A 17,309-nucleotide genomic window follows, 5' to 3' on the forward strand; every position below is an offset into this window, starting at 1 on the left:
AAAGGGGGTGGCCAAATAGGAGCTGGAATGGTGGAAGTGTGATGTGACTGATGGTGCTAGTACTAATTTTTATCTTTGTCTTCTGTCTCTGGTTCCCCGCTTGCTTTCAAAGGTCTTGATTTCAGAAGGACTGATGCAGTTTGCTCAAGACCCAAAGTTCATTGAGGTCACAACCCAAGAGCTAGCAGACGCCTGTGACATGACAATAGAAGAGATGGAAAATGCAGCAGACAACATACTCAATGGTAACAGCAAGCAGAGCCCCAATGGCAACCTCTTGCCTTTTGTTAACTGCAGGGACCCAGGGCAGGACAGTGCAGGAGAGGAAGAGGAAGAGGTGCAGAACCCGGATTGTAGAAAAAGTCAGGAGGAGCTCCAGGACAGCAGGATTTATGTCAGCAGCCTGTAGTTGCCAGGGCTGAAGCGATGCTGGTTTTTTATTTGTTTCAATGTTCCTAATGGGTTTGTTTCAGAAGTGCCTCACTGTTCTCGTGACCTGGAGTAACCGGAACAGCGTTCTTCATTCATTTCTGTTGGGACGAGTCGCAGAGTTGGGTGGTGTGTAAGAGAGCTTTTCAGGAGCGAATACAACCCCAGCACGTGTCCATGAAGGAAGAGTGAGGAGGAGGAAGAGGTGGAGGAGAAGAGCCAGCTCCCTCTTGTGTTCAGTCACTGCACAAGGAACAATGGCTGCTTCCTGAATGTGAAGGAGAACCTCAGCTTCCTGTGGATGGCCCTAGCCAAAAGGACCCTGCATCAAACGGGTGTCTTTCAACTTTGCTTGTAAAAATCATTTTGCACATATTCTGTATGAGCCTCACCGTCTCCAAAAAGCCAAGGCCCTTTTGATTTGGAAAAGAATGATGGACTTCTGCTGCAGATCCCAGTACCTTGTTGGAAGCAGAAGAAGCCTTAGGGTACATGAGAGGTAGATGGCAACATTGAAAAATGCAGAGACTCCCAAGCCGTGGTCTCTGCCAACCAATCAGAGCTCAGGCAGCCACTTCTGCCAACCAATCAGAGCTTAGGCAGCAATGTCTGCCAACCAGTCAGAGCTCAGACAGCCGGCTGTGCCAACCAGTCAGAGAGCAGGTAGCAAGCTCTGTCAAGCAGAGTTGAAGCAACCTGCCCTTTTCTAAGTGAGGTGGTGATGGGCTTATGTAGATCTCTTCTTGTTTTTGCAGTTTGATATTTTCTTGAAAGCATGTTCCAATTTTTATTTTGAATATTTTTTTTGTTTTGTTTTGTTTTGTTTTGGCGGGAGAGGGGGAAAGGGAGTGTTTACAAAGTTTTGTAACCACCTACCTTTTTGGTTTGGTTTTGTCTTCACCTTTGCAAATGTTAAATTGATTTGGTTACATTGTATTATTAACTATTTTTTCTCCATTGAACTTTGTTAGAAGCGATAATGATAGAAGAGTTTTACCAACCATTATGTACACCAAGAATTTGTAATTTAATTTGATAGTAATTGAAATCTCCTTTTTTTGTTGTTGTTTTATAATTTAAAGATAGTAGGCAATGCACTTGATATAGTCTTGCACATTTGAGTGATTGATTTGGATTCTTTTTAGTGCTAGGTATTTTTGTGAGTGTGTGTGTGTGAGCGGCACTGAGTGAGCGTATGTGTGTATAAGTGCATGCAGTTCTCCACTTCCTGGTTTTACCTGCAGGAGATCTGTATCTGGGGCCATTTGAATGCAAAAACAAACCACTGTCTCTGCTTTTGAAAGGGGAATCAGTAACTCTTTGCATTTTCTGTTCCACAAGATATGCAAAAACAATGCAATAATATTAATTTTAAAATACAATTGTGAGTTGTGTTAGCATTAAAACTGTATAGAAACAAAATTAAGGGGAAAAACAAACAAAAGTGAGAAGGAGTTACGCTTCGATATATTCCGTGTGATGTTTTATTGCATTGATAATGTTTCTGTTGAAGAAACCGTAATACTTGAATTCAGGTCAGTTTCAGTATTTTTCAAATATTTTTTTAAAATGAATTGCAATTGTGCCAAGCAAATATAATGAATTGAATTAAGTTTGTTTTAAAAAAAAAATCACTTCTTGTATATTTTGCTGCATGTAAAGTAAATCATTTCGTATTTGGAGTGTGCAGAGCTTTACCTTTGAACTTTTAAGTGCTTTTCTACATGTGGTTGGGGGGAAGGGGTACTCATTTTTTTTTTCATTTTTTAATTTGTACAATGAACAAAGTATACCTAGTGTAAGTAACTATTCTGCAATCCACTGACAGGTTGAACGTTACTGATTTTGCATATCTTGTGTTCACTTTCCTTTTTCCTCACTCCCTTAAACATGCACAATGAATTTATGAGTAGAGTATCTTGCTTCCTGAAACCAGAACATTTTATCCAGTCTTCATCCTCTTCCCTTTGCTCAGTTTCTCTCAATATTTCTTCTTACTAGAGGGTAGCAAAACCCATATGCCAGGCTGATCTGGTAGGATTTCTAGGAACTAAGCTGGCATCAGCAATTCTGGGGGATTGGGGTTGTAATATGTAATTTCATATTTCTCTCACTGAATCTCTAACGCTTGGTCATCAGTAATAGAGTTTTCTGGGGTACATGACAGAAAAATGTGAGAGGCAGAGTCATAAACTAGGGAGAATAATCTAGCTCTGTCCTTGATTGATATTCCAGGGTGAGTGAGGTGAAAAGTTTTAAGTAGTTACACAAGAGAATTGCTCTGGTACTGCTTTCAGCTCGAGATATTGAGGTTTAGTAAGATGAGCCCATATTTTGCACTCCAATGTGCAATCTCATCATTCTCCCCATACCGGAGATTCTGGGTCTCTGTCATACTGCTTTAAATCTGGCATAACTACACTGACATCAACGGCCTTATTAGCTCCCACCCATCTCATCCTGTTCTTGAATTTGAACTTCTTCTTGTCCCTCCTCTACCTGGCATTTGTCTCTTACTAGTGACAAAGACTGAAAAACCAGAAGAGAATTGTAAATCTTATGCAACTAACTGGGTTTTCTTTGGAAATGGATTCTTCATTTGAAACCCCTTGAAACTGCATCATTTGGAATCATAGTCTTTGTCTAAAGCTCTCCCTATTTTTGCTCCAGTTTCAAGATGGGATCCCAGAGTTGCAGATCTGTACCAAGTAAAGAGGAATGATCTGACTCAGGAAAATCAGAACCAAACTTTCATCCAAAACTTGAGCTTCTTTCAAGGTCTGAAAATGTTAAGTTTATTATGTATATTGTTTACATTTTCATGCACCTCTGTACTTCTCTGGTTTTGAATGGGGCCTAAAGGAGAAATATCAAATATTCCCAGCGGTTCAAGATGTCCTGGATATTGTACAAGGAAAAGCCTCTTCTCATGAGATTGTCAGCCTAGCTGTTGAACTAAAGGAGTTTGCATCAGTTTAGATACACATTGGAGTGGGGTCAAAATCTTGAAATCCTTACTCAAAACTTACCTAGGCAAAATTATGCATAGATTATGAATTATCAATCAGCCCACTGCTGAGCTTTTTTACTGGGTCTTTACTGAGACAAACTGTCATTGAGTTATGCCTATGACTTGCATGTGGATTCAGGATTTGTCTTTTGGATATTGATCTGATCCAAATCAAACCTCCAAATATTTTGAAGGTTCTCCATTGTTAGGGCTGAGATGTACAGGTCCAGTGTTATTAAAAATGAAGTAGCCCCACTCCAATCACTTATTCCTGAGAGGGAGTCAGGTGGTGGAGTCTCCCTACTCATTCTCTTTCATCTGACACATATTTAATGGGAGTTGTTGGTGCTCATCACCTCTGAAAAACAAACTACTAATCTGTAATAGTCTTTATTGAAGTCAGTGGGAGTTCTGGATGCTATCAGATGCTCATTACCTCTTATGTTTTGGCCTCAGGCTAGAGGAAAAAACTTACATCATCTACATCCTTCTGTGAAAACTGTTATTTCCTCAGTGATCAGACCCTGCAGAGGGCCAGAGAAACCCCATCTCTCCACTGAACAATCCTCTACATCCTACTGATTTAAATGCTTGTGCATAGAGGACAATTAGGGTGACCATATGTCTCGTTTTGGCCAGGACAGTCCCCTTTTTAAGCAAGAGCAAACAGGACAAATGCCCAGTTTTGCCAAAAAAAGTGGGGCGCATGCCTCCTAGGAATGTTCAGGGAACTGGTTGGGAGGCGGAGCCTAGCCAATGTGTCTCCACTATGTCCTGCCCCTCCAATCAGTGAGCGATGGGATGTCATGTGCACACTCTGCAGCCCAATCAGAGGGCAGCACAGCCAGGGCCCTAATTCAAAATCTCCAGCTGGGCCTTGGAGCCTCAACCCATGGCATGGCCTCCCAGCCACCCCGAGTGGTACCCAGAGCCCCCACCCCAGCCTCATGTCCTCTCTGCCCACCATCCTTTGGGGCCAGACCCTTGAACCCTCTCTAGACCCCCCTCTTGCCTCAACTAGCTTCTTTCCCACCCCAGTCTTCCTCCAGTTGCTCGCTTCTGCCACATCCTGGCAAAGGTACCATTTAGGGAGGGTGGTGGCGGACACCTGTCCCTCTGACTTTCGTATCACCAGCCAGGAGTGACCCCTTCCCGTTGCTCGCTCCTCTCCCCCTTCTCTTCACCAGCTGTGAGTTGCCCCTGTCCATACCAAAATCTAAAATGGCAGCCCAGCATCCCAGCTTTCCCTCACCTCCCCAGGGCTGCTCTTTGGAGTCTCCTTGGTCCCTCCCGCTACCCAGAGCCTCCTTCCTGCCTCTCTGCTATTCCAGCCCCCAAAGGAGCATCACATTGCTAACTGGAACATAGTCCAGTAGCTTCATCTCCTGGCTCCGAGCCCAAAAGTACTCACACTCGCACACTCATGCCCTGCTTTGCTGCCCAGATCCCAGTCCATACCCCTTGCTCTTCCCCCTGCCTCCATCTCTGCTACTTGGCTTGATTGGGGGCGCGGAGGAACATTTGCGGGGGACAAGCAGCAATAGCAGATGGCTCAGGCCAGCTCTGTGCATCCTGTTTTCAGTTTAGGGAAATATGGTCATCCTAAGACAAAGCAGATGAAGATGATATTTGTAATTGGGGAGTGGTACTATAAACCGGAACTTGTTGATGCCAGCTGTGCTAATTTCACTCTCTGTGGAGGGTGGCATTTCATTTTAGGTACTTTCTGACATGCAAATTGCAATAGGCCTGAGCAAAGAGCTACTGCCTCCTTCAAGTGGGGCAGGACCTGGACCATGGTGGGAAGGAGAGGGCAGATTAGTTCCCTGCAGTGTCTTTCCTTTCCCTCTGTATTTGAGCAAGTGTCAGGTACAATCACTGCACTGTGGATGGAAGCGTTAAAGAAGTTACTGATTGAGGAGTTTTGTGTAAGAAAAAAGGAGAAAATGATCTTATCTTCATCATTTGAGTGTGGTTGATTTGCAGCTTGCTAACAGTACACTGCAGACTCCAGACATTTCTAACAAAACAACAAACCTCCTCTCTTATCACCCCTGATAATTTCTCCAGGCAGTACCAGGTCAGTCACACTGGATGCATTTCTTTTTTCTTCCTTGTTCTGTGTGGCTGACATGATGGAAAAAGTGGGACTAATGATCCAGAGCTGGAGTTTCCTTATCCACAGACATTTTCTGCATCATCTGCCTCTTCAGCTGGACATCTGAATGATGATGTAGATGCTGCTGCTACTGCGAGGGGTCCAACCTGTTTCATTCCCCTGCCCCACCGTACCCCAGTCTGGAGGGACAGCTGAAGGAGCGCCATGTACAGATTTGAATCTATTTCTGTTTTGTTTTCTGCCTCAAAACCCTGCCCCCTCAATGACTATGACAACAACAAAAAAAGGGCAAATGCATTTTTTACATTTCTTGATAATTTTCAAAGCAATGTATCATTGCTTTCTTTAGACTGACGCCAATATAACAGTTGTATGGGTCTCAGCCAGGCTCCTGTGTCTTTTCTGACTGCTAGTTTCAGATTGCTGTATGAAATGTATGCATGTTTGCACACAGACACAATCCCACAAGATGACAGAATCAAAGTCAGGTTGCTAACATGCTTCTCACATGCAGTTGGAGGCCTCTTGCTTACATACAGATGAAAAAACTAAACAATGAACCAGAGAATATTCTTTAGTGAAGCAACCACATTTGAGTGGAACTGAATAATATATATAATATATATGCACAGTACAGCCCTGACTGTCCAAATGTCATGGGGGACACTGAGTAAAAAGTTTGGAAATCGAGGGATTTTAAAGTAATTAACATCAACCTGGGAACCTGAATCTACTTCAGGTAGTTGTGAGTTTTGATAGGTTCAGGTAATCAAGATTGTAGTGTACATAAAGAAAATCATAATTCCAGTCAAACAAAAGATCCAAATCACCTTTCACTAACACCGGTGTAAACCAAGTATAATTCATTGAAAGCTAACGAGGTTATACTGACATAACACGGGTGTGAAACCAGAATCAGGCCCAGAAATTTTTTTTCTTCATTTATTTTCTTCCCTGAAGAAATCTGACTCTATAAATTTTGCATAAAAAAGAGCTGTATAGGTTTTTCATTTTTATTCTAAAACCTGATTTTATTTGGCTTTATAAGATAAATAAATTCCCACATTTCATTAATGAGCCCAGGGATCAAAACAGTTCTTATCAGAAGTTCAGTCCCAAGAGAGTCCCTCTGCCGCTGCTTTGCTTCTGAGGATCTCACAGTTAAGAGCCATATTACCTCCCTGCTACAGTGGGCCTAACGGGGCAGGTGAGAACAACTGCATAGCAACAAGATGTGTGGTGCAGTGCTAAAACAGGCTGGTCTCTAACTTCATACGAAGAGGTCTGTGGTATCACACTGGGATGACAGTCTCTCCTGATAGTAAATTCAGTGTCCCGTTCAAATCTCTCATTCTCCCCCCACCGCAGAGCCTTTGCTTAAGGCGAGCATAAAGAACAGACTCTCTTTAGAAGTAAATAGTCCTGTCTAAAGGTCGACCCAAAAAGAGCATCCACAATAAGCAAACTGCTATAGACATTTATCTACTTCAGCATTACGAATGACTTAGTAGGCTGCAAAATCAATAGCCCACAATCTCACCACATTTCCTCACTGTTGCTCCTTTATTCCATCTCACTCAGACAACCTGCTTTCATTTATCCTGAAGTCCCTCACATTCTCCAGCCACTGTTTTTACTTGGTCCAAGAGCAGACTGGCTGGGTCATAGGCCAAGTGCTATGCTACAAGCGCAGGCCAGGGCAGACATGCCTCCTTCCTAGAACAGATTTGCTCCCAACCTTCAAACAACCCCAATCCTAATGCAGTACCCTTCCCAACTATCTTCTCCTACTTAGTGCCATTAGTCTCATCTAGACAATAAATGTCCTGAATTGTTGTCCAGCCAGGCAAAATGTGATCTATTTCCCAGACAGAATCCTGGGCCCGTCTGCTCCAGGCTCAGTCAGTTAGATTAATATTCAATACGCCTTAAAACCCCTCAACGCCATGACCTCTTGTGAAAGTGACAGATGCAGGGGTGTCCAGCTATGAACATTTGACTGGGGGAAGATCTCACATAACTAAAAGAGAGATTTTTGAATATCACATTGCAAAATGCTGCATCACCCAAGAGAGATACTTTTAAAACTGCCTTAATAAATGATTTCAAAATGAGGGAGTCTCTCTCCGAATGAGTGACACATGGCTACAAGAAGGGAAAAGCCATTTGGGGGTGAAATCTGGCTGGAATTCAGCTCAATTCCTGAGGTGAAAACATAGTTTAGGGCCTGATTCTGTAGTACTTACTCAGGATAAATTCCCCTTGACTTTAAGGATTAAGGACGGCAAGTTCAGGACTTTCCAAGGCAGAGGTGGTGGGTATTTTCTTACCCACATCTGATTAATTTGGGGGCTGACCCTGCAAGGTGCAAAGCACATGTATTTCCCATTGGCTTCAGAGGAAGATTTGGTTGCTCAGCAGCTCCCAGGCTCAGCACTTGAACGTCATTTCCTGCTTGAACTATCAGCTATAGATGGTGATAAATATATGTGTTTTGCCTTCATTTTAATTGCCCTAAGCTGGTATATGATCTCTCCTAGGTATACACCACCCCAGGTATAAGTCTCCTCTCCCACACTTCTCTCCACCCCAGATGTCCTTACCATCTTCACTGAAACCCTTCCCAGAACTAGTTCTTTGCCACATCCCACACTTTTATACCCAGTTTTCATGAAACCACAGAAATGCTTTTGTAAATAATGCTGTACAGTTTGTAACCGTAAATGTACGCCTGTCATGGGTGCCAGAGTCCGTCTTGCCCTCTCGCACGTTTTAAAAGTCAACAAAGAAAAGTTAGAGTGAATGGCCCAGAAGTGAGCTATAGGGTCATCTCTGTGTGGGACAAATGTATATTCCTGTAAGATTGCATTTTTATCTAAGGAATGATGTTATTTTAAAAATTGCTAATAAATTTCTAAACAATGTCTACATTGGTTTAATATCTGTAAATTTTATTATAACTCCTTTTATGCAGCCAACCCCTTTTCTCAACAGTGTCTAAAAACAAGCTGAGTGCCTGCAAATCCTTGTTCACTTGAATAGTTCCATTAATGTTAATGGGATTGCAAGTGTGATTTAAGGGTTTGCCGAGCTGGGTCCTTGGTACTGACAAACTATCCTGATAAATATCACCCTAGAAAATTCAGTTACATTTTATAACAGAACGACCCTAATTACAGTGTAGTTACTCTGCAATTAATGTTTGACTATGAAGTGTAACCCACGGAGTTAACCTTCTGGCTATAGGATTTTGTGCTAGGTATGTATCAAAAAGTGTAATTTCAGTGAAATGAATACCTTAAGCATAAAACTAATAGGTTATTAATAAGTAATTCAGTCACCTATTTAGCTTACTGGTTTTATGAATTTGTGGCATAACTATCCTGCAATTATTTATGTATTTATTATTATTTTCAATTTTTAATTGTTGTTTCCAGTGAAACACTGTAATTACAATCACTGTACTATAAACCATAGATCATTACGACCACTGTATTGCAAAGTGATTCAGAAAATTCTTCTCCAAAAAAAAAATCCATGATTCTGCTCAAACTGTTTATATTTAGTCTCTGATCTGATATCCATATGTTGCAATTGGGGGTCTTCCAGTACAGACCATATTCACTGGAAGCCTTGCATTGCAGAGTGAGGCTAGGAGGAGGAGGAATAGACTAAGACCAAGCTCAACACTGGCATAAGCTGAGCTGAAGTTATTGAAATCAGTGTAGTATTTTTTTTTTTTTTTAAATCATCCAAGAACTAAATTTGGCCTTCAGTTAGAAACTTTCATCACAAAGCCTAGAGAAACTGCCTTGGTCTCAAATTCCATTACAAAACCAATATTCAGCTCAGGTTTCTTGAAAAGGTCACTTCTCTGGGACCCATTTCAAAATCAGGTGAGCCAGGTTATGGTTGTGTGTTAAAATCATGTGGTGTGCATAGTTTTGATGCAAAACTAAGTGAAACACCGAGGTTTAGCATGTATTTGAATTTCAGGTTTAGATTGTGTTCAGAACTGAAATTCAAAGTGAAACCTGTGAGGGGTAGGAGAAACTCCATGTACATCAGTCAAATCACAGGTTTTCACAAACCCTTGTGAACCAAAAGCACTGAAAATTGCTCCCTACTTATGCCCTTTCATAACACCTTCCACGTGAGGAGCTTAAACCACTTTAATTCAATGTTAATGGATTAAAATTCACACCACCTCTAAAAGGTTGTTATTACATCCACATTTTACTGATGGGGAAATGGGCCCGGAGAGATTGTGACTTCCCCTAAGATACGTGGAAAGTCAGTGATAAATCTAAGAACAAAAGCCAGTTCTATGACTTTTCAACCCCATGATTTAACCACGTCCTCATGTCCTAACCAGACTGTCTTCCTTCTAGCAATAATGTGTATGTAATATATAATTAATTCCATTCACAGCAAAAGCCAAGGTAAGAAGTGAAAACTAGAGTCCACCTCTGTCTAATCTGTCATAGGATGACCAGTTTGAAGTCGGACTCAAGTTATGTGTTAATGGATCCTTCCCCTGGGCCAGGGCCCAAGGATAATTTTTTCGGGCCCAGTACAAACTTGTAACACGGGCCCCCTCCCACACACATACCCATGGGGGCTGCAGCCTGGGCTGGACCTCCGGGCCCCGGTAAAGTGTACCCTTTCCCACTCCCCATTTGGGGGTCCTGCCCTGGGCACTCCAGCCTTTGACAGCATGGCTGGGCTCTGGGCTTGCTCCTTCTGTTCAGTTGGGTTCCCATGAGCAATTTACGGTCAGAGACAAAAGGAAAGAACAAACCCAAGAGCTCTGAGTCACTAACTACAGGGCACTTGCTGCTTTTTCTTTTTTTTAATCTGCCCCAACAGGCAATGGGTTTTCAAACATGCACAAAGGGAAGATATGAAAATGGGAAAATGACCATAAATGTTGTAAATGAAACACAACAACCCTAAGGATTTATAATGGGATATAAAGCCTTTCCTCTGTCAGTTCAGTTTTGGCCTGGGTCAGCAGTGATGGGATCTGATGACTGTCAGTCTCCGTGAGTTGCGATCTCAGCAAAGTTGCATCCACAGCACAACAGCACTACCACAAAGCGGCACTAATTGGCATTTTTATTTGCAGTCGCCAAAGAAAGGTTGAGCACTTAATGAACAGAAATTAATCTGTTCTTTCACCCCTTCCCTGTGAGAGTTAATGCATGTAAGTACAATGTGGGAAAGTTTGCTTTGTAGATAAGAGAACTTCAGTCTCCAGCACTGTCAGGACGGTGCTTATCATGAGCAATAAATTCACTTGAATATACATTAAACTGAATAATACAGTTTCATTTTGACTATATGTGAATAATACAGACCAAACAATATTTGGCTGGTGAAACTTTCACCTGGTGTATACTTGCCTTGGGGAGGTTCAAGATGTAAAGGGCTTTATTTTCCACTGCCTTGCATTTTGTGTGGTCAGTCATACCTGAACAAAGAAAGTTTAAAATGTTACACAATCCAAATGGTAGCATTTTACACCCACTTCGCATAAGTTTAATTGACTACACAGGCAAGGCAGTGGAGAATCAGGACCTAAATTCAGATCTGGATTGAGTTTGATTAGGGAATTCAGAGCTGGGGGTTTCATTTGGCTCATAAATATAAGTGCCATTCAGAGAATTTGGCTCTGAAGCCATGTTTAGATTTTGGACATCCCCAAAATTCAGAGGTGTTAGATCCAACATTTTGGTACTGGGCTAGCTCTGTCCTTACTAGAACAGCACTGGTTACCACGCATTAGGCAAGTTTCCTTTCCTCTTATCAAAAAACCCATGAACCCATAAAGGAAATTGCTATATTTACCTTGTATTTTTTCTCTTTGCAACTGAACATAAACACACTAATCTGTCTTTAGGATCTCACAGAATTCACTGAGCCAGGGCCTCCGGAATTTTCCCTTTCTCCAGAGATCCATAGTGAACTCCTTGAACAGGACGGCCAGGTCTCTAGCTCCTTGTGAACTTGTTAAGGTTTGCCCTTTGCCTGTGAGGTGTGTGAAGAGTGAATACTCTGTAGGCTAAGCCACTAGAAAACCGGTTTACCGGAGGCCGCACTGCTGCTAGAAGACAAGGTAATTCTCAAAGGCGGGTCGCGCCAACACCTTCTTACTCAGCCGCGGTTTGTGGGGCAGGGGAGCAGAAAGTGCCTGTTCCAAGCAGCAGGGCGGAGAGTGTCTCAGGGGATGCAGTGACAGCACGCTTACACCTGCGCCTTAGCACCTTCCCAGATGCAAATCCTGTGTCTGGAACAGATCTCAGATTTGTACCCGGGGAGCCCCTCTGCACCACTCCACCTGCCACGTTCGGGCTGCTCCTGCATGGGCGGGCGCACGGGCTAGGGAAGAGCACGCAGCGACCCCCGCCCCCTGCCGGGACAGCCATACGCGGGGGATGCGAGGTGCGCTCCCCGGGCCCGAGCCCAAGGTGTGAGCCGGTGGAGTCATCGCCGCGCCCGGGCCGTGGTGGAGCAGGGCTCTGGTCCTGCCGAGTTGTGCCGCGCCCACACGCTGCACCCTGCAAACCGTAGCAGGGGCCGACCCTGCGCGCGCTCCCCCGGGGCAGGGCAGGGCAGGGCAGCGCCTCCCCTGCCGTGCACGCGGCTTCCCTTCCGCAGCTGCTTGGCTCCAGCCGCTGTGCCCCCCGCTTCAGCTCCGCCGCCCCCGCCGCCCAGGGAGACGCGCGACCCTTCACCCAGACACGCGAGGGCACGGCACGGCACCAGGCCCACGGGCCGGCCAGCGCGGCCGCGCAGACTATTTATTTATTTATTTATTTATTTATTTATGTCTGTCTGTCTATCTCCCCGCAACGCGCTCGCGCAGGCTCTCGCCCCAGAGCCGGCAGCCAAGTCCGCGCCTGCCACACCTCCCCCCCCCCCCGTCATATCTTCCAGTTCTGCCCCGCCTCCTAAAGCCACGTGACCCGTCCCCTTTCCGCACAGAACCGATCCCAGGTGGCTCCGCCCCTTCCCGCTCTGGTGCGCTCTGGCCCCGCCCCCCTGATGTGTGGCCCCCGCCCCTGATGTGTGGCCCCGCCCCTTCCCCTCAGGTAAGTGCCGATCTCGGCGTCCCCGCCTCTTTCCCCTAGACTCCGCCCCCCTTCGGAAGCAGCCGGACGCGGGGCCGGACTCGGTCGGAGCTGGGCCGGGCCGGGCCGGGCGGGGCGGTTGCTGCGCTGTGTGGGGCCATGGGGCGGTGGTCCGCGGCGCTCCCCCGTCTCGTGCTGCTGCTGCTGCCGCTGCTGGTGCCCGGGGCCCCGGGGCTGCGGCTGCTCCTCAACTCGCCGCCTCCCTTCGACTGCTCGCAGCCGGTAAGAGCCGCCCGGGCGGGCGCGGGGCCGGGGGAGCGCTCGGGGAGCAGCGACCGCTCCCCGCGGGGCCCGGCAGCCGGGGCCGGAGCGGCTCAGTGCCCGGACCTTCCACCTGGCCCGGGCCGGGGGCTGCCGTCGGGCTGAGGGGAAAGGGCTCCGGGCCGGGCCCGGGGTGTGTCACCGGCGGAGGGGCTCGCCCACCGCCGTCCCGTCGTCCCCTCTCCGCGGGCCCCGCCTGGCCGACACACGGGTGGCAGCCGCCCAGCCCCGGGCGCTTGGGTCCCCAGCGTCACAACCTCGCCGCCAGCCCGGCCGGTGCCTGGGGCACAGGGACGGGCATAGACTGGCAGCTGGTCCGAGCGCTCCCATCCGCCCTCGTGAGCTTGGATCAAAGTCGAGGCATCCGAAGCGGCCGCTGATTTTGAGCGACCCTGGGGGTTTTTTTCATGCTCACAGAACCCGATTTTCAGAGGTGTTGAGCACCCATAATTGCCACTTTTGGAAAGTTCACGGCAGCCCCTCTGAAAATCAGGTATAAAGGGCCCCCTGTTAGGCACCCAAAAATCTCTGACCACTCTTTAAAGTTTTGGTCTGAAACTCTGCCTCAATTACCCCATCTGTAAAAGGGGAATAATGCTTGAAACTTGTCAAGACCTGCGACATCTGCTGATGAAAAGTCCTTTTTAAGTGCAAGTAATAGTAGTAGAATTAGGATCTGTACACAAAATGGTTCTTTTTTGAACCATCTTCCAAGGGTCCAGGGAAAAAAATAATTTGCCTGCTACAGGTGGCCTTTAAATAGTTTTCAAACATGTTCATATGGTAAAATACTTCTTAAGAGAGGGCTTCTCACAGACCTTTCCCATCTAGACTCCCTTTCCAGATCTCTCACCTCCCATTCTCTGCAGCAACTATGTAATGTTTTGGTTACATGAAGAAGAAATGTAAAGGTATTATTAAAGATCAAAATAAGCTTGCTTGAATTCAAATGGTAGGTGACATAGTTTCCTCCTGTCTGCTGTTTAATTTTAAAATGTTTTCTAGCATTTACAGTTCTTGGAGTGATCCAAATATAAATGTGATGCAGTGGTGTCATGCTGAATTTGCAGAAAGCTCCATTGCCCCTGTTGCTGCTCATAACTTTCCCAAGCAGTGGCAGAATGAAATTGAGGAGATTTTTTGCTACTGTCACTGATGCTGTACAGAGCTCTGTGGGTAGTAGTGAAAATGAGCTGCTCGGGAAAGCTATGGGAAACCCTAGCTTTGTATTTGTTTGTTAGTACTAAATCTTTTCCCACAAACCACTTTAATCTCTCCATGTCGTTTTGTGGTCTTGAATCAATCATCTTGTGTGTTAGAAAACAGACTCTTCTTTGAAAATTCTCTCTTTCTGAGAAAAGTATGGTCCCAGAAAAACCACTCATAAGCAGCAGCTATGAAGGGTCACTAGTGCTTGTTAATCTGTTAAGAGGAGGGATTCATGTGAGTAATTTTGGGTAGAACAATAACTCACTCATATGGATCTACTTTCCTTGCCTACCTTCCCCATTTTTTAAGTTTCCAGTTAAGGATTCATGAACTAATGGAGTGAGCTAAGACACAAATGAGACCACTTTTATTCTCAAAACCCAGAGTGAGGGAGAAGGATGAGAAAGCAGTTAGTGAATCCAACAGACACTGCTTCCTAGATTCTTTGGAGTTCACATGCTCAGTGCTTTTATTAAGAGTGTGTAGTCACATGGGCAAATCATCTTGAAGAACCACACTTATTATGGTACAGAACTTGGGTTTCTTGTGTTTAGCTAGTTAACCTCTGGAAACCATAAGGGAAGCCTGGTTTGGGATTGAAGTAATGGAAAGTGACTGCTCAAATTCTGAATGCTTCACTGAGACAGAAGTAGCTGGAAAGATCATAGTTTTGAACACCACTCTTTTCATGGAAATTGTAAAGGGATCCTTTAAAACAGCTTCCCTATTGTAAATGGTCTTCAGTGCAGTTTTCTTTGTTTTCCATATGTAATGGCAATACCACCATCCAGGTTGTGTATTTCCATGGTGGATAAAGTCCCACTGCTGTCTTCATCCTCGTTTTTTAACACTGCCTAAGATATAATGGGATCCTGTGGAAATGCACCGCTTGTCACATTGTATTGTTCATATTTGGGTTTTTCTATAGCTTTGGTTGCTGACTATGGTTGATGTGATCTACACTTCACAAAGCAACTGTTACCTTAATGCTAAACTAAAATATAAATATTGCAGAACTTGTCTGGTCAGGTGACCCTTGTCCAAAATTAGGCCTGTCACTGACATCTGTTTGAAATAAGCGAGGGGCCCTGGCTGCGGCTGAGATTTGCCAAGCTGCCTAGAGTTCCTGGGCAGGATGTGAGGCTGTGCTAACTTCTCCAGTTGGGTAACTTGTCTGAAATTTGTCATTTTTACCCTTTACTTCTGCAGAGCAAAGCAAGGCTGGAAATCTGAGGCTCTTTTACAGGAATGGTTGTAAGAATTTAAAATGCATACATTCTTGGAGTTTCACAAACATGGCTTTAGGGTCCCCTTGTTCTCTGTCACCAGGGCTTGGGCAGTCAGGCCTAGTGGTCAGGGTTGATGCCAGGGGTCTAGGTCGGGGTCAGAGACTAAGGGCAGTAACCTGAATTCAGGACCAGTGTCAGGGTCCAAGTACCGATGCCAAGAGGCAGGAATGGAACCAGAGTTCAAGGGGCAAAGCCAGGGTATGTAGCCAGAGTCAGTTCAAGCGCCGAAGCCAGGGGCCAAAGCCGAAGTCAGAGTCCCAGTACCAAAACCAGGGATCAAAAGTTGCGCTTTCCACTATTAAATTTCATCCTATTCCTATTACTTCAGTTTACAAGGTCATCCAGATCTTGTATGATATCCCAGTCTTTCTCTGTATTAGCAATGCCTCCCAACTTTGTGTCAGCCACAAACTTTATTAGCACACTCCCACTTTTTGTGCCAAGGTCAGTAATAAAAAGGTTAAATAAGATTGGTCCCAAGATTGATCTGAGGAGCTCCACTAGTAATCTCCCTCAAGTTCACCTTTCAGTATGACCCATTGTAGTCGCTCCTTTAATCACTTCCTTATTTACTTTCCAATTTTCATATTAATCCCCATCTTTTCTAATTTAGCTAATAATTCCCCATGTGGAACCATATCAGATGCCTTACTGAAATCTAGGGAAATTAGATCCACTGCATTCCCTTTGTCTAAAAAAATCTATCATCTTCTCAAAAAACGAGATCGGGTTGGTTTGGCACGATCTACCTTTTGTAAAACCATGTTGTATTTTGTCTCAGTTACCGTTAACCTCGATGTCCTTAACTACTTTTTCTTTCAAAAATTTTTCCAACACCTTGCATACTACTGAGGTCAAACTAACAGGTCTGTAATTACCCAGATCACTTTTTTCCTTTTTCTTAAAAATAGGAATTCTGTTAGCAATTCTCCAGTCATACAGTACAACCCCTGAGTTTACAGATTCATTAAAAATCCTTGCTAATATGCTTGCAATTTCATGTGCCAGTTTCTTTAATATTCTTGGATGGAGATTATCTGGGCCCCCCCGATTTAGTCCCATTAAGCAGTTGGAGTTTGGCTTCTACCTTGGATGTGGTAATTTCTACCTCCATATCTTCAATCCCATTAGCCCCCATGCCACTATCCCTAAACTCTTCATTAGCCTCATTAAAAACTGAGGCAAAGTATTTGTTTGGATATTCGGCCATGCCAGATTATCCTTAACCTCCACCCCATCCTCAGTGTTTAGCGGTCCCACTTCTTTCTTTTTCTTCTTGTTTATATGGCTATGGGACCTTTTACTGTTGGTTTCAGTTCCTTTTTAATTCTTGGGGCAGGCGATCTTTTATTTTCAACCTGACTCTATTCTTATCTTCCCTAGAAAATCCCCTCTGTATATTTAAATCAGTCTCTAAAGTCTAGGGCAGGCATTCCTAAACTGAGATATCTGAGCTCGATGTTCACCAATTATAATTTGAAGAGCAACTAGCAAAAGACAAACTAACAGCAAATATGTTTTTAAGTATGTCAGAACCAGGTAGCCTGCCAAGCAATTAAGTGTGCGGCCAATGGACAATCAAGATGCTAAGGGACCACTCAAGGAAGACAAGGCCATTGTGTAGAAGCTAAATGAATTCTTTGCATCAGTCTTCACTGCAGAGGGTGTGAGGGAGATTCCTACACCTGGGCCATTCTTTTTAGGTGACATATCTGAGGAACTGTTCCAAACTGTGGTATCAGTAGAGGCGGTTTTGGAACAAATTGATAAATTAAACAGCAGTAAGTCACCAGGACCAAATGGTATTCACCTAAGAGTTCCAAAGGAACTGAAATATGAAATTGCAGTACTACTAACTG

At 44.7% G+C, this 17,309-nt stretch overlaps 2 protein-coding genes across 11 annotated transcripts in view; both read left to right on the forward strand.

Moving 5' to 3' along the window:
• The window catches only part of CACNA1C (calcium voltage-gated channel subunit alpha1 C), a 648,228-nt gene extending 639,742 nt beyond the window's left edge, over positions 1-8,486 (forward strand). For 8 of the 9 annotated variants that reach the window (XM_067536222.1, XM_067536225.1, XM_067536223.1 and 5 more), the window contains one exon: positions 113-8,486. In XM_067536222.1, coding sequence (XP_067392323.1) covers positions 113-409 — 297 coding nt within the window. In that variant the 3' untranslated portion in view covers positions 410-8,486. The remainder of the gene's footprint in view (positions 1-112) is intronic. The other variant, XM_067536230.1, reaches the window with a different exon arrangement.
• Positions 8,487-12,699: 4,213 nt separating this feature from the next.
• Positions 12,700-17,309, forward strand: part of IL17RA (interleukin 17 receptor A) — a 45,711-nt gene continuing 41,101 nt past the window's right edge. For both annotated transcript variants that reach the window (XM_067536269.1, XM_067536270.1), the window contains exon 1: positions 12,700-12,913. In XM_067536269.1, coding sequence (XP_067392370.1) covers positions 12,791-12,913 — 123 coding nt within the window. In that variant the 5' untranslated portion in view covers positions 12,700-12,790. The remainder of the gene's footprint in view (positions 12,914-17,309) is intronic.

Source organism: Emydura macquarii, unplaced genomic scaffold, assembly GCF_026122565.2.
Source record: "Emydura macquarii macquarii isolate MOO-44397 ecotype Brisbane River unplaced genomic scaffold, CSIRO-AGI_Emac_v2 contig_3530, whole genome shotgun sequence".
Taxonomy (NCBI): domain Eukaryota; kingdom Metazoa; phylum Chordata; order Testudines; family Chelidae; genus Emydura; species Emydura macquarii.